Below are 22,822 nucleotides of genomic sequence, written 5' to 3'. Positions count from 1 at the left end.
TGGTTTGCAAGTTTATACAAATATCTTAGTCTTTTGCCTTTTTATCTCCTTCTAGATCACCGTTTCTCCTCCCTTGAGTCATGCCATGTCCAGACGCCATTTACGGCCTCTTGTCCACCTTGCTGTGCATTTGGGTGATGTGCAACGCCCAGTCAGATTCAGGCGCTCCGGTAATCCAGGTGCGTCTTGCTGGGGAGAAGAGGAAACACTATGAGGGACGAGTGGAGATTTTCTACAATGGAGCGTGGGGGACGGTGTGCGATGATGACTTCAGCATCTCCTCCGCACAAGTGGTGTGCAGGGAGCTCGGCTTCATGGATGCCGAGGCTTGGATACCTTCGGCCAAGTATGGAAAGGGAGAAGGTAAAAAAAAAAAAGCTTTCATCACTGCTGACACATTATTCAGATTCCCAGCTCTGTAACTGGCTGCTCAGTCCCATTATAGAAATGTCAAGAAAATGCTCATGACGTAATAATCCCATGCATCTAATTTTGCACGTACTAAAAAAAAGTTCCAAGCAAGCATGTTTGTATTTCCCAGCGTTGGCTGTGCAGACGGGTCAACGCTTGCTCAGCGTTTTAGCTTTGGGTTACAGGCATACCGAGATGGATGCGTCTGGAATTCGTTTGCCTTAAAGACACTTTGAATATTGTTAAATTATAGTTTAACATTAAAAAAAAGTTCATCGACTACAATAAAAATCACATTTTCACACACAGCATTGTTCAGGTACTGTTGCTCTGCTCGTAAAAACATGTTTAATCTAATTCTGAATGATTTTCATCTGTGTAATCTTGTTGTTGGTGGAAACGCATTGTTAATAAAGTGGAGAACATTTTTCCATTTCCCAGCATTGCAAGTTATGCACCAGTTGAAAAAAAAACCTACCAAATGTTTTGAATTAAAAGCATGCTTGTTTAAAAGGACAGCTCTTTTTTGATTTGGACAAAAGTCAACCCCTGTTTGTTTGTTTTTTTCTACCAAAAAGTTAGCAATGTGTGTAACATATAAGGGTGAAGGCTCAAAACGTGCTTTTTCTAAAATCCCAATAAAAGCTGTCAAGTTCATGTTGTCCCGGTGCTCTGCTCTTTTAATTGGCTTAAAATGTGTATTCCCATATGGCCTGCAAAAGTCTAACACAATCCATGTTAAAATGTTGCAGAAGTAACTGTGTCTCTGCGCGGAGCAGCGTTGCCAGTTATGTTGCTTCCGTCATTGCTCATTCAGAACAGCCAGCTGCAGAGCAGATGATCTACTTCAGCCGTGACATTTATTGGGCAGAGTTTGGATAAAAGTATGCATCATGTCATATTAAGGAATGCACGTGGTCATTATGGTGTCCAGGACTTTATATGCTGGTTATCGATAGGGCAGATGCGGATAATCATTGCTTGTTTCATCAGACCAAAACAGTTAAACGTATTTTTTGATTTGGAATACAAAAAAAAAAACACAAGTCATAAATAACACAAACTCAAATTCATATAGACGCATACGGCCACGTCCATCATGTTCACTGGCTTCATCCCATCAAAGTAGCTCTAACGAGTCCATCAAAGCAGAAGCAAACTGGTGCAAGACAATCTTTTCTGATAACAGAACATATATCTCTTTGCATGCTTTGCCTTTCTCCATTCCAGGCCATATCTGGCTTGACAATGTGCACTGCACTGGTGGAGAAAGGAGCCTCGCTGAGTGTCATTCCAATGGCTTTGGAGTGTCCGACTGCAAGCATTCAGAAGACGTCGCCGTGGTGTGCTCCCAGAAACGCATTCCAGGCTTCAAGTTCATACGAAAGCAGGCTATTGAGGAGGTAGGCTCCCGTAGAGCGCCACACCCTGAGCTAAACTTGTACTGAGTAGATCAGTGGTTGTATGGGTATAAATACCAGCGTTTTACCAAATTCACAGTAAGGCACTGCAGCATCCACATGTGGTTAAAGTGCCCACATGTAGCCCAAGTCGATGTTTAGCACTATAAAAAAAGAAGCGGTAGCATTGCCCTTTGACACGCCAAGTGAATGTTTCCTTAGAGTCTGACCCGACGGGCGCATCAGTGGACTGAATAGAGTAAAACAAACAGTATTTGAAACATGTCCACATGTTGTGACCCGATCATGCAATCATCTCTTTGTCTTTTTGTTTCGCTTATGGCCATGCTTCAAACCTAAGGGTTGGGTTATAGCAGCTATTTCTACATCTTTATTTTCTCTTGTGGTCATTGCTCACTGTTGCCAAATAAGAAGTCAAAAAGTATGAACGCTTTATCTACAAATCCTAAATCAAACACTCCGATCAGATCTTTGGACTTGCTTGACAGACTTTTATAGAACACATGTATGCCCTTGCTCTTACTCTGGAAATATATGAGCAAGCTTTGTTACTGATCCTAACTTGCTAGCTACGTTGTGTGTTCTAATCTAATGAATAAGCTCCGTCTACAAATTAGCATGTGTCCAATTTATTGTTAGCGAAGTGTAAATCTCAACTTGTTAAACATTTGCTTTTGTAATGATGTTAAGCTTTTCTACATAATTCAGTGTCTACAACTACTAATCGAAACCATTGGCTAGTAGTTACTAAAATGTATCTCTGGAAAAATGCGGCATCTGTTGAGGCGGTCGCATCCGCCATGACACGACGCCAAGTCTAATAATCCACAAGTCACGCTATAATGTGTAGCCGTCCGCTCCAGCACTCCCACTGATGATAGCGTGCTGCCTGCCCACACCAGACCCCCCGCCTGCAGCCTGGGAGCGTTTGAGATGATTCACTGAGGAGGAGGAAACTAAACTGCCTTCCAGAAAAGGCTTTGGGAAAGGGATGGAAAGTCGGTGTGGGTCTGAGCACATGAGAAAGAGGAGAGAACCATTTCAGACATGAAATAGCGACTCCGTCTGCGTCGAGTCATCAGAATGGAGGAATGGATGACAGAAGAGATCTTTAATCATGCACCACACCCATATTTGAGATGTTTTTCTTTTTACAGGTTGTGTAACTAAGCAGCACCTTCTTGTTCCATATTAGTTTTGTGTATTTGAGGTCTCTGTGGTATTGCTGCAGTGCAGTACCCCACCCTGTAAATATTTCCTCGGTCTGGCCGTAGCCTTTGAAGTCGCGGGGACAGGAAAGGTAAAAGGTGTAGCTGCACCTCTTCAAGCGTGCTGCGGCTGACGTCGGCAATGGGTGGCGCTGTTCCTTCAACCCGTTGATGCACAGCATGAATTGGCTTCTGTGCTCAATCTGGAAAGTTCACACCCCAACAGCGAGTGTGCTACAGTTCACAGGGGGTTAATGCTAAAAGAGTAGTGATTGATCTTTTTCCTTCTATTTGAAAATGGAACAATTTTAAGTGGTAGGAATATAAAGATTGCAGTTTACTTGTGATTAGCCTGTACTTTAAGCTTTTGTAAGTGCAGAACTAATCTCACGGCATTTATGAACTATAAAAAACGAATCTTGGTCGGTTTAAGCTTCTGTCGAATCTGTCACTTTAACCTCTTAACAGCAGCTTTTCCTAAGCTGCTTCTTAATGCTGACTGCTACTGATCTGTCCACTGAGGACAAAAGAAAAGTCTGTCAGATTGTTATGCGACACTCAGCAGGACTTACCTTCCTGGGTCCTGATTGAGGGGGGGTTACATTTTACAGCAGCACAAGAAACGTTCTGCATTGTGGGATCGTAGGGGATGTACACGTGTTCTTAGAATAATTGATAAGTATATTTTGCTCATTAGAGGATGACTGAAATTTCTGTAGGATTTTTCTTACACGTCTTTACAAAGGAAAGAAATGGCCAGTAACATCTGGCTTTTGTCTTCAGTGGAAAAGGGAAGAAACTGCAATCATTGTAAAAAAAAAAAAGAAAAGAAAGAAAGTTAAAGCCGCAAGCGGCGTTGTAGGCCCTCGCCGGCCGACAGGCCGTTGAGCTGACCCGCCGACGCACGCCGCTTTTGTCCTGAGTGCTTCACAAGTGTTTAGATTTGAGCTGCATGAGTAGCTCACAGTTTAGTCAAATCGTTATTTGGATTATATGGCAACTGCCATCAGGAGTTTTTAAGTTTCAATCCAATATGGCCGCCTTCCTGTGTGTCTGGGGGCGTGGCCATAATACTTTTTTGCCCTGACATGACGCATGTCTGTACCGAATTTCGTGGCTGTCCGACAAAGTTGGCGTCGGACCCCTCCCCATAGGAGGGGTTGCCATCACCATGGCAACACCGTAAAAACAACAACATGGTTACGATTGTGTTTTTTGATCGGGACCACATGAGGGACTTTTCTGGAAAATTTCAATAATTTCTGGCAAACTATTTTTTAAATTCCCATTCAATTTTTGTTATCGTTCTCTAGGGGGCGCTGTAAGGCTGATTGTCAAAGTTTCCCTAGTGTCCAGGTAGGAAGGGTCAATAAGTGTTTAAAATTTGGTTTGGATTGGAGTGTGTGTGCAAACGCTGACTTGGCAGTTTTTAAGTTTCAATCCAATATGGCCGCCTTCCTGTGTGTCTGGGGGCGTGGCCATAATACTTTTTTTTTTTTGCCCTGACTTGACGCATGTCTGTACCGAATTTCGTGGCTGTCCGACAAGGTTGGCGTCGGACCTCCCATAGGGACAATGCATTGTGATTTTTGTAGGTGGCGCTGGCGCGCCACTTTTTCATGCCCAATTTTGAAACACATAAAATAATTAATTTTTTGCCGGTTCTGAGCTTGGTTCAAAGTTTGGTGAGTTGTCGAGTATGTTCAGGGGGTCGAATTGCCGTTTAAACAGCAGAACAAAGAATAAAGAATAATGCAAAAACAATATAACTTTTTTTCTGAGTGTGCGATTTCTACACAAAATACATTTTCGGAATGGTCTCGACGAGGGCTACGCGTCTGTGGGGGCACACAGACACACACAAACACGTATGTTTGTGTCAGGGTGTGTGCTGTTGAGTGTCGTGTGTGTGGGCGTGGGTGTGTTGGTCGCCCGATGGTTGACTCGCTGCGCTCGTCAACTCGTGTTTGTGGATGTCTGTGTGTGTGCGTGTGTGTTGTTTAGTGTCGGGGTGTGTGTGTGTGCTGTTGAGTGTCGGTGTGTGTGTGCGTGAGTGTGTTGGTCGTCCTCAACAGCATGGCGAAGTTGGATGCCGAGGGTTGACGAGCTGCGCTTGTCAACTTGTCGTCTTCTGCGTTGCAAAAGCAATAGCCCCTTACGCCTAGGATAGGCGCTCGGGCCTAATAAAGAATTGTTGCAAAAACAATATAGCTTTTTTTCTGAGTGCCCGATTATTACACAAAATACATTATTACACAAAATACATCCCATTTTGTGTCTGTATGTGTGTTGTTTAGTGTCAGGGTGAGTGTGTGTGTGCTGTTGAGTGTCGGTGTGTGTGTGCGTGGGTGTGTTGGTCGTCCTCAACAGCATGGCAAAGTTGGATGCCGAGGGTTGACGAGCTGCGCTCGTCAGCTTGTCGTCTTCTGCGTTGCAAAAGCAATAGCCCCTTACGCCTAGGATAGGTGCTCGGGCCTAATGAGTAAAATGACTCAGCAGTAGTCGCTCACATGTATTTTTTTGACTCCAGCTCCAATCAACAGTAATTGAAAAATTAAAGACACATAAAAGCATAATTTATTTTTGCCCATTTTCCATTGGGATTCTATGAATCTGGTTAAAGTTCCAGATGTTGGCATGCAAATGGTTTTTCATCTGTCTTTAAGTAGCGCATGAATATCATTCAATCGGCATTCAATTTGAAAGAGAAGAAAAAAAATACAAGAAAAAATGCAAAAAAAACAAAGGCAAGCTATTTTTCTGTAAATGGGAAATTATGTTTGTTGCTTACTTTGAGAGGGTGAAAGTCCAAATAAAAATCCTGTGTATTCACACTAAGTTTGGTTCTAAAAAGGTTAAAGAAGTCCGAAAAACAGCTGCATTGGCCGGAGCACTATTTGTATATTCAGTGTGTTCACAGTAATTAAACACTTGGATCTATAATCAAAACAAAAATGCCAGAAACCTAAAGGAATGTGGCAGTTGAAAACATTTGCACATCTAAACAGGGCAAAGGTTGCACTTCTCCATCACGCATGTCGGTGTCTGCTTGCAGGGATTTAAAATTCTCTACCTTTTGTGTCGTACGGCAAAAGGAAACCCGAGACAAAGTAGGATCCAACTCCAACATGATGCGAGAGGCTTGTCGGGGGGACAGTGATCGAGGGGAGATACGGTTCTTGTGAGAAAGCTAAAGCTCGTCCCTTTCCTGCAGATCATGTTGCAAATCGATCCACCACATGTTCAACAGCTGGATTCACACGGGGCCTTAGCTCTCCTTTGAGATGAAGACTAACCAGAGTCTTCATTTTTATTACACAGTTTAAACTACTCAAATATACTTTACTTTTTTTGAGACTGACACATGTACCTCTAAAGTCTAAAATATATTATTAGCATATTGAACAGCTTGTGCATTTAGTACAGATACTGTAACTATTCAAATGGTAAATTCATGAAAGATTTTGTGCTCGACCTTTCTCGGCTGTGAGCAAACGGCTGGTTCCGAAGTGACACGACTTCAGGAAGTAGCTTTGCTCACAACACGCTATTATCCTCCGTAATTTGTTCTTTCTGTTTGCACTAATTGCAGAACCGTGATTCTACGTGTTCGTTTTATGAGCTTTTGATGCAGTGGAAGGGGGATTCTTACCTTTTGATCAGAATCAGACTCTTTTCTCCTTTTTCCAGTCTTGGTGCTTGCATGAGAAAGAAAATCATCTCCTGGCCTTGCTTTAATATTTGAAGGACAAACATAAGAGCGGTTCAGCTCACTTTGGTGAGTCTCAGGAAGAGAATGAAATTGTTTTCCAAATTGTCTTTTTCTTATCCCTTTAACGATGTAAAGTAATTTAACCCGAGACTGTGAGGACAGAACACTGGACTGAGTTAATGTGTATTACGATTTATGTCATCTTGGATCCCGAATGTGAAGTAAATGATAATTATACAGCTATGTATACGGTAATTATACAGCTATGTATACGGTAATTATACAGCTATTACACATGACATGGCCTCGTTGAATGATTCTTTCCCTATCTGTTCCCATAATTGCATCGTCAGTCAGAAAGTGAGGTGGGACAGATGTGAAAGTCATTTGCTGCTCTCTTGCTTTTCCTCTAAAGTCTGTCTTGATTAACAATCATACTCGCCATGTGTTTAAGGTGTGTCGGGAACGTGTGGGTGGGTGTCTGGTAGGAAGTGAAGATAAACGTCCTGTGGGGCAGGAATGACGAATAAAGCAGAAGAAATGCCCGGTAGTGGAAACTTTAGTCAGACGCCGGCGAGACCAAAGTTTCATGTTCAAACATCGACTTATTGAAGGGGACCCAGTCCGGTGAACACGTCTGCCCTCGAGCTGGAAATAGTTCCCAAATGGCCAAAGCTCACTTCAGAGGATAGTCAGGAGTTGAGTGGAGTGTTTTATTTTCTTTTTAGAACTCGCAAATTAAAAAAAAAAAGAAAAACCATGTATGCGTGAGTTTATTTTATTTTGACTAATCAAATGTGCTCAAATGAGCGCCAGCCTCAATGAGTCCGTTCAGCACCACATCCAGGGAGGGAAGTCGAGATGAAGCAACTTAATAGGAATGTCCAGTTGAGGGTTAACCTCAGTGTGACCTGCAGAATGGAAAGCCTGCACGTACCTCCATCACACGTCTAGACTGAAAGTCCTTTTCCAGTCTTTATGCAAAGCGACTGGAAGCAGGTCTGGCTGCTGGTGGTTGCTTCATATTGAAGCGATCTAGCAGAACTCAAGAAGCTGGACCTCCTCGGCAGGGTTATTATAGTAAACGAAAACTAGAATTGAAAAAACATTTTCGTTAACTGAACTAAATAAAAACTAAAATTAGAAGAGAAAACTAAAACTAACTAAAACGGTATTGTCCGTTCACAAAACTAACTAAAACTAATAAAAATTAAAGACACTAATCCCTTCGTTTTCGTCTTTATCGATTTTGAAATTGATTTATTTTGCTCGAGGAGTTTTACGTGAGCCAGCGGCTCCGTCCGGCTGTTCCCGTCACTGCTCGTTGAGACTCGGGTTGGTGACGTCACTAGCGACGGAAGCCGGCAGGAAGCGCCGAGCGCTCCAGCCCCATGTGGGATGTGTTTATTATGACGGAGAGAAACAAGAAAGCTAACTGCGAGATTGTAGCACGTTAGCAGCTATGCTGCGGACTGTTATATATAAAATATTATATATTGTTATATATAAAATATAAATTATTTTATGTTATCTTTTGTTGAGTTGTATTATTTTATTAGTTTTTAATCCTGCGTCTGACAAATAACACAAAGTATGAAAAACTAAAACTAATAAAAACTAAATTAAACGAATAAAAACAAAACTAAAACTAATAAAAACTAACAAATCCACTCTAAAAACTAACTAAAACTAACTGAATTAGAGAAAACAAATTCAAAACTAACTAAAACTAAACTATAATTAAAAATCCAAAACTATTATAACCCTGCTCCTCGGGCACAAAGACACAGTACACCCACCTAATCTTCTCTCATTCTTAAATCCTGCACCAGAATTGAGGCTCCACTTCTACTCAATTCTATTCAGCAAGTTATTAATTGTTCTTTCAAAATATTATATTGTATGCTCATCTTATGGGCCGCACTCTGCCCAAATGAAAAAACGTCATCACTGCCTCTACTCCTGAGACTCCACTTCCTGTAAATAAAACGACGGAATGCCACTTCATCCATGTCCGCCACGTTTTCTCGTCAGAGGACTCGTGAGGAGTCCAGGATTTTCCAAACCCCACTAACTTCCTGGATGACTGTTCTCACCCTCACCATTGTCCAGGACTCACATCAGCCTGTCTCTGCGGAGACCAAGCAGTTGAGCAACGCAGTTCAACTTGCTTTAGGTGGTGCTGTTGGCACAGGGATGCCAGGCTCACCTCCAACAACCACAGGAGCTTGCTACAACCTGGGCTCGTGGCACTGGGAGTTCCCTCTGTCTGCTTCGCTAGTCTCAGAAGCTAACATCAGCTGAAGCATGCAACCGGACCCACCTTACGGCATGGCCCACCTCTGTGACGGAGGCCGTGCCCATCCTGAATGAAAAAACTCACATTATCAGTGGAATTAAAGAAGACTTCAGCAGCCTGCTAATCAAATCCTGCTGGATCTTGGCCTTCGACCACTATTTCCCATTCTTTATCTAATGCCACTTGAACGATCACCAACAGCTGCTGGTCTCTTTGGATCATTTGGGTTCTTGTAGGAGAAAAGACGTACGACTCCTCTTCATCTGTTGAGTTCCTCCGAATCGGTGGCAAAACGAAGCTCTTTCAAGCAGAAACTCCAAATCACGCTTCTGCTCTACAACTTTCTTCTCATCGACTGCCTTTCGTTGTAAAGTCTAGATTAGCATAAACTAATAATGCATTTTTCTTTTCAAATTAGAATAAGACGATTAATCGTGTCAGTTTCCCTCTGGGGATTTGGGCTCATGCCAAACAGCACTCTACTGCGTTTATGTCTGCTGGTCTGGGAGGGGAAGTTGATCCCGGTTGTGTCTCACACACTCAGACGGGCAGTTTCCTCCGTCTGTGCCAAATGCAACACTGTTGAGCTGTCCTGTCTGCTACTCCTCTCTTCACACATGGCTTTATATATGTGCCCCCATGTTACATTTCCTTGTTCCTTTTTGCTGTTGCATGAATTTACTTACCTTCATATTTGTTTTTAAGAATGCGATGGATATTCATTATTTTTAACACCGAAGTAAAGAAAATAAAACTAATAAGAGAGAGAACACCACGTCTCTGAACACGATCACGTTTCCTTCCCTTCCCCTCCTGCCCAGGCGCTGACGGAAAACACTCTGTCATGCTATGGCCAGCAGGAATCTCTCCATGAAAGAGTAGTTTCTGCCTGCTCCAACCGCCGCGGTCAGGGGAACAGGCTGACTTGGAACAGGCTGACTTAGTTGTGGCTCCTCCTTCGGTGGATAAAGATCTCGGCGCCTCACACATTCCCTCAGGCTGACGCCATCTCAGGAAACCACCCTGAGGGCAAACGTTAATACTTCTGGAAGACTTGCCTAGATAGTTTTTTGCATTACAGAAGTTGGCTGTTCTAAAATGACTGAGATCAGCGGTTGTGTTCTGCAGAGCAGCGCTTGGCTCTTTTTGGCACCCACAGTATAACTTCACGCCAAGCTGGGAACAAACTGCAAAACTTGGCCCACGAAAGGAAACGAACGAGAGTCGAGTTATTAGTTTCTCTTAAAGCCCCAGAGGTCAAAAGGCTGGTGCCTCCCAGACTTGGGGCTCTTCAGGACACACGATCGAACTTTCAAAGCCCATCGTAGACCACTGATGGAGTATAAAGCTCCATCACCGTGGTATTAAATACCAAACGCCACAGACTCTTTCCCAGCCTCAAATCGCAGCCTATGTCAAAGAAGTCACAGTCTCGGCGTAAAGAGGTTTTTTAATAGAAATTTCTACTGGACTTCTTGGAAACATTCATGTAAAGAATAATCTTTATGTGCAGCACCGGTTTGTTCCAGAGTCTTGGCTCACTCCTAAACTGAAGATGCCATCAACAATTTGTGAATGTTATTTTACTTTTTATTACGTTTGTAGCACCAGATAATTAAGATTTATTCCCTTTAAGCTTCTTGTTTGATGATTATTGTCCTCCATCGCCCCACAAGCCAAAGCTCATACATCTCAGCTCTGAACTCGAACTCAAACACGAACTGAGGCTGAGGACAAATTCTTGACATTCACCCAAATTCCAAAGGCCTCTCAGCAGCAAGTTTAAACAAAGATTTCTCCTTCAGATTTTTCTACTTATTTTCTTCTGTGCATTCCCCAAAAACCGGCAGTTGGAATTTTCTCTTGCTTTTGCATTTCGTCACACTTTGAACTTCCTTTATGACTCACAGTCAGGATCGTTTATAGAATATTTCAGTACGTTTAAGGTCAGAGTACTCTGTTACGGGGCTTGTAGTTAACATGTGACTGTCTAGACTTTTGTAAATCTATTTTCTTTTTTATAAAGTAATTCAGAATGAAACATTTCCTTTGTGTTCCTCAGGGTTTGACGGTGCAGGTGGAGGATGTGAGGATCAGGGCCACCTACTCTCACAGAAAAAGGATTCCCATTACTGACGGCTTTTTGGAGGTGAAAGACGGAGGCAAGTGGAGGCAGATCTGTAACGAGGAGTGGACGGAGAAGAACAGCCGAGTCATCTGTGGCATGTATGGCTTCCCCTCCGAAAAACGGGTCAACTTGCGACCCTACAAGTGAGTAATGGTGCTATGGTTAAAATGGAATTTTAACCATGTAATTACAGTTTGTATTATTGGAACATAGGAGAAGCAGCTTTTTATTGTCACATACGTTTATACACATTGGAGGAAAACCACTGACTTTCTAAAAAGTGGGTTAAAAACAACATTATCATGTAAGGAAATCCACACATTCCTATAAAATGGAGCTTTATTCCTTTTAATGTTAATGACCAATCTTAGTTCATTTGGAATTTCACATTAGTTTAGGTCCCTCATCCTTCTTCGCTCTTACACATTAAAATTAAACAGACTGGATTCCTGACAAGAAGCCAAACATATTCAGACGATGAAGGAAGGAACTGCATTAAGCTCCTTCCATCCAAGAATGTGTTTGTATGTTTTCAATATGGAAACCAGCGCTTCCTTCAAACGGTTTAGTGTTATTATAATTTTATCCAAGATGAAAACAGAGTCTTAAGACACATGAGAGAATGAAGAGAATGAGGATAAAATCTCTGATGGTAACCGCACGGAAGAGGGCAGGAGTCCCTCTGAACATTTGCTAATAAATATGTTTTTATTAGTTTTGTTTTTACTGAAGTTTACGCAGAAATATATCGTAATTACCTTCATGCATTCACGATCCTCATCCGGTTTGTATTAGTCTCTGAAATCTTTTTGAAAGATTCAAGAACAGTCCGACCAAAGTAAAATCAAGACCAGAAAAAGCTTAAATTATAACAAATTGTAGTCTGTTTTTTACATTTCAGGAAATCTCTTGGAAACAAAGTTCCAAAACAGGATTGACCAAGCAGGATAAATTGTAAAAATAATTCATTATTGTGTTGCATATTCTCAGATTGCTGGCCAAACGTCGTAAGAAGAGCTATTGGGGTTTCTCTGTCAACTGCACCGGCAACGAGGCTGACCTCTCCGATTGCAGGCTGGGTCGAGAGATCGAGCTGAAGGGCAACCACACTTGTAAGCAGGGCATGCCTGTCGTGGTCAGCTGTGTGCCTGGGCGCGCCTTTGCTCCCAGCGTCAGCGCCGGCTTCAGGAAGGCCTACAGGGTGGAGGTGGGTCAAACTGGGGATTAGCGGTTAGCTTCAAAGCGAGAAGGTCCTGCTTTAAGTCAGCACTTAGCTCGGCGTTTCAGTACTTGGGTGATCAGCAGGCATCAGCAACCGCTTAGCAGTTATTCTGAATTATTGGCTGCATTAGTTAGAATTACTGTTCAGGAATCTGTCTCGATGGCACTTATGAAAGGACGAATGACTTCCTCACTTACTGCAACAGGGCATGAAGTAATAATTACGACTGGGTGACTTGACTTTACCCGTGTTTAATTTGCATTTTGGATGTAGTTATATTCAGGATTTCACTCAGCAATACTGTTCACATCCAAATACTGACGTCATAGAGGGCATGTTGCTGCAAATTCATATTTGACCAACTAAAATAAATAACTAAAGAAAATCAAAGGATGGAAGGAGGCTCTCTGTAAGCGATTTACTCATTTTGAACTTTGGTGGACTGTTTGCACAGCAACCCTTGGTACGTCTCAGAGGCGGAGCTATGACCGGCGAGGGGCGAGTGGAGGTGTTGAAGAACGGCGAGTGGGGCACAGTCTGCGGCGACAACTGGAGCATCCGAGCGGCCACAGTGGTGTGTCGGGAGCTGGGCTTCGGAAGCGCCACAGAGGCCTTGACAGACGCTCGAATGGGACAGGGTAAGAAGGCCGTTCGTTCTATGACATAATGCTGATGTAAGCGTTTTAAATCTTAGCCTTGAACCTAAGGGACATTATTTATATTACACAGCCCTGAATATGTCTGGTCACAACTCAAAGGAGCTGCATCAAGTTTTCATTTCAAGGCTTTATTGAAGAAAGTAATAATTTAAAATTGGTATTTGTTTTTAATCTGACTGGAAAGGTTAAGAGGAACATGTCCTTAATCCACATGTCCACAATCTGGAATGGTTTTAAGATAACATGGCTGAAATTTCTTATGTGCAGATTGTTTAGCTTTGTGGACTTTTATCGCACTCACTCAGCAAACCTCAGCAGAACTTTATGCAGAACTCATTTCCAGCTGTGAAAATGAAAGCTCTGCCTCCACCTCACCTGTGACCGCTGTATCCACAACCTGCCTTTGTCTTCAGTCGGTCCAGACATAGTCAGCACCAGAGAATGTACCGAGTTGTACGCTATCGTTGACCTGATTCTGTGAAATCTAAGATTTTCAGTACGTGCGTTAGAACACCTGGTTTCCCCGTCGCCTCATCCTCAACAAAACACACAAATGTACAAAATGTTCCCAGTAAGAAAAGAACCTTTATGGTTTCTGAGCTGGAATTCTCTGTTGGAGAGCAGGGAAGCTTATTTCAGGGATTTCTTGACCACTGGATTCAAAAATGGAACCACACACATACTTCAGTTTTGAAATAGCTGAGCTAAAGAAGGGTTTCCAGATTTGGACAGGTTCTATACAAGTTCTTGTGAATTCTGAAAACTTCCATATGCATGTATTTGATTTGATTTTTTACATCTGATGAATTATACAGCTTTGTTTTTGACACATTGCATTATTTTATTGTTATCTGTCAGACCTGGAAACTGTGAATGCAGCTGCTTTTGAGACGTTCTTTTCTGCTGGCTGACGTCCATCTCTGGCTGCAACATCACTAGAAACATTCCTGATCGGTCGCATGGGATTTTATTTTTCTTCTTTTTTTTTTCTTGGAAAAATCATCAGGATCAAATTTTTAAAAGATTCCACCCACGGCCTCTGAAGTCCTATTTTCACTTGACAGACCTGACTGCCTGTTTTTTTATGCTGTGATTCTATGGAGCAGGGAATACTACATCTGTCTTGAGATTGATTTGCTGTTCCAACAAAGCGCAGATACAGGAAGGGCTTCTCAGGAAATACAGGCAGAACAAGATCGTGTTTCCTAAAAACATTGAGTCACCCCGAGATCACGTTTCTTTTTTTTCCAGCAATGAGAAAAGTCACTTCTATGAATGTTGTTTTCTGTAATGACCCATGTGCTCATCCGGTTTGCAGTCACGGTAAAAGTGTGTTTTTCTGTGCTCCTCTGTAGGGATTGGGCCAGTACACATGAACGAGGTGGAGTGCTCTGGGTTTGAGAAGTCATTGACTGAGTGCTACTTCAACCGCGACGCTCTGGGCTGCAGCCACGAGGAGGACGTAGCAGTCAAGTGTAACATTCCTGCCATGGGCTTCCAAAAGAGAGTGAGAACCTCTTTCTGTGTTTTGCACGAAAACGTAGAGATTAACGTGGAAGCAGAAGACACGCCTGTTTATTTCTGCCCTCAGCTTCGGTTGAGCGGCGGCCGTAACCAACATGAGGGCCGTGTGGAGGTCCTAGCTGAGAGGAACGGCTCTCTGGAGTGGGGCGAGGTGTGCAGTGACAGCTGGGGGACCATGGAGGCCACGGTGGTCTGCAGACAGCTTGGCTTGGGCTTCGCCAACCACGCTTACCAGGTAAGAGAACTAAAGAGACGATTGTGTTTACCTTATTCACTCTGGTGCATCACTTCTGGAGGGGATTTAATGTTAACTTAATGTCCCATAAGGCCAGTGCTGGGGACGTGCATTGGTTTTATGAGGGGAACTGGGACATGATCTGTTGGAGGCCGTTTGTCTCGCTAACATTCTTTTGGGACTTGTTGCACATCTCATGAAGTTTCATGAACGTTGCTTCGTTTGTTGTTCCGATTCCCGATTCTCTCCGATGTTTAAGTTCAACTCTATGAAATTAAATATCTGCGACTGGTGATCAGGTAAAGGTGTGAGATGTCGCTTTGCCTTCAGAGCCCAGACGTTGCCAGTATACTGGATATGATTTTTAAAGTGATGATAGCAAAATAAATGGCTTTTTGCTCATAGTAGAGCAGAGTTTAGTCCCTCCAGAGACTCTCTGCTGTCTGACTTCTAAATAGACCCCCCCACCCCCTTCCCCCCACCAGATGGAACAAATGACACGGCTTTATGTCGGTTCAGAAAGTGCTTAATTAGTTTCCCATGACTCCTCCGCTTCCTGGGAAGAAGGTTTTTGTTTTTACAGGTCATGCTTTCGAGTCGGCGTTCAGAGGACAGATTGTCCTCGTTATGTGTGACATGTTTCATAAACTCTGATCCACTTTCTAAGAGAGCCTGAAATTACCGTAAGAATAACACACTCAGGTACATGATAAACACGAGGTTACAGCCAGCAGCTGCTTAGCGTAGCTTAGCACAAACACTGGAAACAAGGAAATGACCCTTGACTCTCAGCAGGGAGAGCAACTGCACTTCCTGCAAAGCTAACAAGACATGAGGATTTAGGATTCATTTAAATTCTCACTTCCGATTCGATTATCTGAAGGCCTGATTATTCTTTAGACAGAAAAGGAAACCGGTGACAGTTTTACATCTCCACACTCACGGAACGCTTTCAGCTTGTGAAGACTTTAATGATTATATCCCACCAACTTAAACATCAGCAGTTATTTCTCTGCCTTTTTTTTTTTAAATCAGGAAACGTACTATTGGCAGGGGAATGCTTCCGCAAAGGCGATCCTGATGAGTGGAGTGAGATGTTCAGGAACCGAGCTGACTCTGGATCAGTGTCTGCATCACGGGAAACGCGTCGACTGCACCAAAGCGGGAGGACGCTTCGCTGCTGGGGTCTCTTGTACTCATGGTGAGAATAGCTTTTTAAGAAGTGCATGTTAAATAAAGTGAATGAGTTCAAGGGTCTTCTATTGTGACCCGTTTCTTCTCATCCCAGCGGCGCCAGATCTGGTCCTGGATGCGCAGGTCGTGGAGCAGACCACCTACCTGGAGGACAGACCCATGTATCTGCTGAAGTGTGCCCAGGAGGAGAACTGTCTGTCCACGAGCGCTGAAGAAGCAGACCCCAACTCCTACCGCCGCCTTCTTCGGTTTTCCTCCCAGATCCACAACAACGGCCACTCTGACTTCAGGCCGCGGGCGGCGTACCAGTCCTGGGTCTGGCACGAGTGTCACAGGTGAGACAGTTGGTGGTTCGATGCTGCTTCCCTAAAGGAGCTTCTCGCCTCTGCGCTTGTAGGATTCCTTTTTTGAAGCGGCCGCAGATAAAAAGCAAACGTCCTCCATTGAGATCTGAACTGAACGTCTCAACATTGTTTTGTTCGTCCGACGCAGGCATTACCACAGCATGGAGGTTTTCACCCACTACGACTTACTGAGTCTCAACGGCACCAAAGTCGCCGAGGGGCACAAAGCCAGCTTCTGTCTGGAGGACACTCACTGCGATGAGGGTAAATAGCTATTATTTACTTCCTGCTTTGTCACATTTGTGTTTTCCTTGCGTACGGAAAGGTTAGAGCAAAAGCATCAAATGGCAAAATGCATATTATGAATGAACTAAATAGTTGATTTGATGAAAACGGATCTGGATAAAGCTCGATCTCACTGGCTCTATAGAGAAACTTGAAGCTCTCTGAATGCCGACAGGTATCCAGAAGAGGTATGCGTGTGCTAACTTTGGAGCGCAGGGCATCACGGTCGGCTGCTCAGACACCTACAGACACGACATCGACTGTCAGTGGATTGACGTAACAGACCTGAAGCCTGGCGACTACATCTTCCGGGTACGACATTAGATACATGTAAACACATCAGCCTTTGTTCTCCGTGCGTGTCTGTACTTAAATATGCGTGAATCACACTTGTGCTCTCTCAGGTCGTGATTAACCCGAACTACGAGGTTGCAGAGTCCGATTACACCAACAACGTGATGAAGTGCCGCTCTCGGTACGACGGACAGCGGATATGGACGTACAACTGCGTTACAGGTGAGAACGTTACCTTGTAAAGATGTAAAGTATCAACGACCGGTACTTAATGATTATTGTCAAGAAAGCACTTTGACTTGAAATTAACACTTTTTGCAGTTTTTTATTTGACTGCATATAATTTCAACATAACAGAATAAAGCACTCGACCGTACATCTTCCTTTACGCTATACACATTTATATTTAACGTTAATCTAACGTTTGGTTGTGCTTTGGCCAATCGTTTACACGAGAACAGCGCTTTTGGGACCTGGAAATGTGATCTTGTTGCCATGTGAACAGGCAACACTGTAAACAATATATTTGCACAATGCATACTAAGAGCCAGGCCATATTTGCATCAACACACAAATAAAATACTGTTGGACTGTGCAATCATAAAAAAAAAATTGGCAACTTTGAACATTATAGCACAAACAGAAAACTCAAAGGCGTTTGAACGGACCTGAGTGTCGGTGGGATCGGCGACTCGGCTTTTCACTCCAGGCGTATAATCGTGCAAAACATTTCACATTGCGTTCAGCATGAACATCTTAACTGATGAGGCGTGTTCATGGCTCGGTTAGTATCACATGTATCAGGTTACGCTGAACACCGCTCTGTTTGATGTTATAGATGCGTTCGACCAAATCCTGAAAACTAGAAGGATAAAGTTATTGCGCTAAAACCGATTTATGACTCGTAGAATTCTGCAGCAAACCCCGCTTCACTCGACTTGTTTTCCTGCATGAACAATTAACAGACTTGTTCATACTCAACGTTCTAATGACCAAAGTGATCCAGGGTCCTGCTCAAGGACGTTTTTGCAGGGTGGATGTTGTGAACATGAAGCTCTCAGTTCTTTCGTCGTGCTCTTTAATGATCACTGTGGACCCTCGATGGAGACGGAGACAAATCTCTTCTGGACCTCTGTGTAGAAAAAAAGGCACAACTGTCAGCTAGTAATTATATTGTACCTTCCAAAAGATAGTGGTGGGAAATGTTAATTAGTTTACTTTAAAGAAATGACAAATGTTTTCCCATTTGCGTCGTTAGTGATCAGCTCCTCGTCTCAGCATCGTCAGCAGTTTCAAGTTTAGATTGGTTCGATCAGGCGATCGATATCTTATACTCGTTTGATTTCACAGTATTTCTCTCATCATCCACTCCCTTTCTGATCTCACAGGTGGGTCCCTGAGTTCAGACATAGAGGAAACCTTCCCTGGATTGCTCACCAACCAACTTTCACAAAGGTAGACCCACGACGGACGGATATTAGGGAGGTGCATAATGGAAATCGACAACCACTAGAGGGAGCTAGACTGCCGCGGTTCCTTCGAGCAGCAGCGGATCGGTGAACTGAGGGCTCAAGTGGTACAATGGATGGAAAATGAACAGCTTTCCAACTTTATTTGCAACATTTAACTGTATGAAACCGTTTAAGAATCGTGCCTTCATGAGTGAAATGAAGGTTTTCACTTGGTGCTTGTTATGTGAGACATCAGAGAGAGTTTAGTCCAAATACTAGATCAAACAGAGGCTAGAGTTCTTGTCTTATCCATGTTTGAAGACTCCGAGGGAATAATGCTCAAACCAAAGGACATTTCTTATCTCTATTTGGTCAGGATGGATGAAAACAGCTGATCAAATCTGGTCAATATATAAAACCTGGTCGCCCCCAAAATATCTGAACGGGGGGGGGGGTTAGTCGCATTTGCTTCTGCAGCTACACACTTGAACTAGAAACTAAAGACAAAGTTATTCAAAGTACAGTAAAGTAACAGATTACAAAGGAAACGATTGCTGCTTTTATAAAGACTATTTCTAACGTTCTACAAGGGACGACATTGTGCAGCAAAAACTGTAATTGGATTAAATTTTTATTGTCTTAGTTTTATATTGAAAAATGTAAATCAGCTCATGTCTGAAGTTGTTTTATTTATTGATTTTACTTTCTCGTTTCGCATTAGGAGACACATTTCCATGTTCACGGTCTCCTGAGCTTCTTTCTCCGTGTCTTAGTTACATTATTATCGTCAGGGACTGTTAACATTATGGATGTACTGTAAACGCCACAGAGTTATGTGAATCTGTGTTCTGTAAATTATTGTTTTTGTGACGGACTGAAGGATCCTTCATTTTAAAAAGGGGACTCATCGCCTGCTACCTGTTTCTGTGTGTACGCGTGGGTAAATGGACGAGCATTACATTTTAAAATAAAAACGTCAAAGTGGATTTCGATTATGAAAAACTCTTTCCGGCCGATTAAATGGGGACATATTGACTTCCTCTCGTCTGTATTGTGTCCATAAATGCTGTCTTTCCTGCACATCTCCTTATAAACAATCCACACGTGCTTAAAATGTACATCCCATAACTGGTTTCTTCTATCAACATATTTTAGTCACTTTTTTTTTTAACAACCTTCTACTTTATAACATGTATCGCGTTGAAAAAGCTTTTCAACTGAACCCAGGATAAAAGTGAAGAGACGCACAACGGCAACATGAAAGGGATTCGCCAAGCGAACGAAGGATGAGATCAGTGAGAAAGATACCGGAACCTGTGCGTGTTCACCTGCGCTAGCAGACCGCGCTAGCATTCCCGTTTAATATCGCTGCACTCTGCTTCGCCCATGCAGCCCCAGGGCTCTGGCCACCATTCGCTGGGCGACGGCACAGTCTGTCCGAGGACGTTGCTTCACGGGCTGGAGGAACTCTAGAATGCAGGAACGACATTTTTACAGGACTAGCCGGTAGAGATGCGTAAATCAATGCGGCGGATCCCTTACCGGCTGATCTAATGGCCTTGGCTTTGGCTTTCTTACTCCCTCGCACCAGCGGCCTCACCTTCAGCGTTGGATGGCAGACGGAGAGAGCGTCGATCGCTGCAGAAAAGGTTCCTATATCAGTCCATTTTCACAGCCAGTCGTATTTGACTCGTGTTCGTGCTGCAGCGCGGCGCTCACCTGCAGACTGGCTGGAGAAAACGCCCAGAGCGTGCGTGTTGTCTACCCAGCTGATCTTCATGCCGCCGTCACTGAAACAGGAAAGAGCTCCCTGAACTGGGCAGCCAGATCAGTCTAAACGCAAACGATACTTAAACTACAGATTTAAACACACGTAACGAACCCCTCCATCTGACAGACGTGTGCAGGTGGGGATCGTCTGCTTAATCGCACCTGTACTCTGCAAACGCATCCAGAAGATCTTCCGTTTTAAACACGTGTGGGAAGTCGTAGATCTCGATGACGTGTGGGAAATCTTCCGCGCTAATGTTCGTCAGCAGGTCCGTGTATATGGAGTAGTCGTTGTGAACATGCTCAATGGAGACGGGCAGCGGCTCCTTCAGGTGCGCCTTGATCTGAAAGGACAAACACAGGAAGTAAGTCCCAATCTGCAGGGTTCAATGTGAAAGGGGTGAAGACAATGTCACAATGAATTGAAGAAACGTGGACAACATCTCAATGATGAGTTGTTAATGATACTTATATATGAAAAGCAGAAATATCTGTAAATGTAACAGCTCATTATGAAAGCGTCGATCGGGCGCACCTCTTCAGTTACGTCGCTGTAAGACGCGCTCGCAGCGTCTCGCTCGTCCGTCTCGTCCGTCTCGTCCGTCTCCAGGGTCATGTCGGCGAAGGAGGACGCGGTGCGGCTAATCGTTCGGGGCCCAGTTTCATTCAGCGTCGGCGCCGGAGGGCAAAGCGCTGGACCGTCAGCAGCACATTCCTGTCTGCACGGGGATGAGGATTTTGTGCTTTCTGTACTTTCAGGACAGGAACAAGAGTCTGAAGAGGGCCCGATGTGGCCGGAGCGACACGGGCCCGCTTCTAAGCACCGCCTCTCCCGAGCCGCTCGCGGCGTGTAAAGCGGTTTATCCGGCCTTTTAGGTCCTCGGCTTCGTGGCGGGCTTTCAGATTTCGGTTTGGCCTCGCTCTCGCTCTCCCCGAGGGGCGCTTCACGCGAGATGTCACTGCTCTCCAAGTCGATATCTTTCTCCGTGTCAGCCCTAAAAGACAAAAAAAAAAAAAAGGATTCATAAGAACACGCTTAACTTGTTCTATGAAAAGGTGTAAACTACAACTCCGTTTGACCAATTGTACAATAGAGAGTATGTGCTTTCAGAATGGGCCAAAAATGAATAAATAAATGGTGTTTTTATATATATTTTTGTTTTAGATTTACATTTTATTGCCATTGTTCGTGAAAGGATTGACAAACTAGGATTTTTTTCTTGGTGGAATCGTGCAACATAAAACAATAAATAATAACATACAGTTTAAACTTTAAACTATACTATAGAGGGCAGATAAAATAAACAGACCGGTGCAAACGGCAGGAACCGGTTATAGTGTTCATGAGTCAGATACAGACTTAGTACATGCTCATGAGTCCTGTGGCAGAGGGGGGGACGTTGTTCTCGTGGTGGGAGGTTCTGGTCCGGATGCACCGAACCCCCCCCCCGAAGGTTTTTAATCTGGGATCAGTACCTGAGTTCAGAACGGCAGATCACCGTCCTCCGACAGAACGCCTCTCCAACTGAGAAAGTGGTGAAGTCCGGCAGGTCCTCGATGTGACTGTGGATCAGGTACCGCAGTCTGCTCGGCAGTGGGGGGAACAGCAGCACGCTGGACACGGGGGGACAGACGGGCCATGTGTTTGACGTGCAGAAGCAATGTCCTCCTGATTTCAGTGCTATAGTTGCTGGCGTTCTTACCACTTGCGGGTTCCCTTCTTTTGGTACGTTTCCAAATCATCCTTGACACAATGAATGAACTGACATTCCTGCTTCGGAAGATAACAGTTCGGTTCCATCGAAAGGTCCTGCGGAAAGTGTTGTGGAATTAGTAGACTTGGTACTGACGTGTAATGAACACAGTCCATCATGAACCATGAAAATCATCTGAAAGAGTAACGCTAGCTAGCTAGCGGGCATTTTAGCTCGGGCGCGAGACAGTTTGCTAGTTTGAGCTAAAACTTAGCTCAAAGCTAGCAGACTTAATGTTGACGTACGTGATGTCAAATGTTTAAAAACGTTGTACGTTTTATTTCAGGGGACTGCTAGGCTTCTCCTTTTTCCGACTTACCGATAGTGCTAACGCGTACAGCTTGAATTGTAAGATGCTGTGCCCGCGGTCCTTCCTTAGTAACTACAGACAGTAGCTTAATGGTTACCCTTTAGCTAGCCACCGGAAGATACATTTCGAGTCATACTACGGTGAAGGCATGACTTACTACGGTCTAGCTCTAACGACGCTGGTTATTTTAGGGATGGTATATGTCTGAATATCTATTGGTTAGGTTTACTCACGAGGGGTGATGATTGGTAGGGGTGTAAACGCCGTAAGCCAATCAAAAGGTAGATAAGGGTGGGTCATACCCTCACCATAGTATGGCCCAAGACAGAGTTTATCTTTAAAAAATATATATATATATATTGAAAGGAGATAAATAGTAAATTGAAAACCTTTTAGAGAAAAGTCAGAATAAAATTAAAGCAATATTGCATTACTTATATGGATTAAGAATTGCTACAGATTTGTGTTCTAAATTGTTTTTGTTTCAAACCTGTTTTGTAAATTTGAATGAAATTTTACAAGTGAGTGAATGAGTGGGTTTTCATCAATAGCCACATTATCCCCTTACAAATTAAAGAAAATGTTGAAAAATATCCTCACA

General features: G+C 43.5%; 2 protein-coding genes across 2 annotated transcripts; one reads left to right on the top strand and one right to left on the bottom strand.

Annotated features, from left to right (window-relative positions):
- The first annotated feature begins 80 nt into the window (after positions 1 to 80).
- loxl2a (lysyl oxidase-like 2a) lies at positions 81 to 19,428 on the top strand. The gene is made up of 13 exons (XM_068741969.1): positions 81 to 363; positions 1,642 to 1,814; positions 11,114 to 11,322; positions 12,170 to 12,386; positions 12,856 to 13,039; positions 14,416 to 14,567; positions 14,652 to 14,819; positions 15,855 to 16,020; positions 16,108 to 16,348; positions 16,506 to 16,621; positions 16,818 to 16,954; positions 17,047 to 17,158; positions 18,325 to 19,428. The coding sequence occupies exons 1-13, from the start codon at positions 81 to 83 to the stop codon at positions 18,393 to 18,395; spliced, it is 2,229 nt and encodes a 742-aa protein (XP_068598070.1). The 3' UTR covers positions 18,396 to 19,428.
- Positions 18,010 to 21,958, bottom strand: r3hcc1 (R3H domain and coiled-coil containing 1). Its single transcript, XM_068741971.1, has 8 exons — positions 21,861 to 21,958; positions 21,634 to 21,771; positions 20,693 to 21,152; positions 20,320 to 20,501; positions 20,107 to 20,177; positions 19,930 to 20,025; positions 19,716 to 19,856; positions 18,010 to 18,068 (listed from the first exon to the last, which is right to left on the bottom strand). The coding sequence occupies exons 1-7, from the start codon at positions 21,956 to 21,958 to the stop codon at positions 19,747 to 19,749; spliced, it is 1,155 nt and encodes a 384-aa protein (XP_068598072.1). The 3' UTR covers positions 18,010 to 18,068; positions 19,716 to 19,746.
- Between the last annotated feature and the right edge of the window lie 864 nt (positions 21,959 to 22,822).

Source organism: Brachionichthys hirsutus, chromosome 8 (assembly GCF_040956055.1).
Source record: "Brachionichthys hirsutus isolate HB-005 chromosome 8, CSIRO-AGI_Bhir_v1, whole genome shotgun sequence".
In the NCBI taxonomy this organism is placed as follows: domain Eukaryota; kingdom Metazoa; phylum Chordata; class Actinopteri; order Lophiiformes; family Brachionichthyidae; genus Brachionichthys; species Brachionichthys hirsutus.
This window is presented reverse-complemented; position numbering and strand designations above follow the sequence as displayed.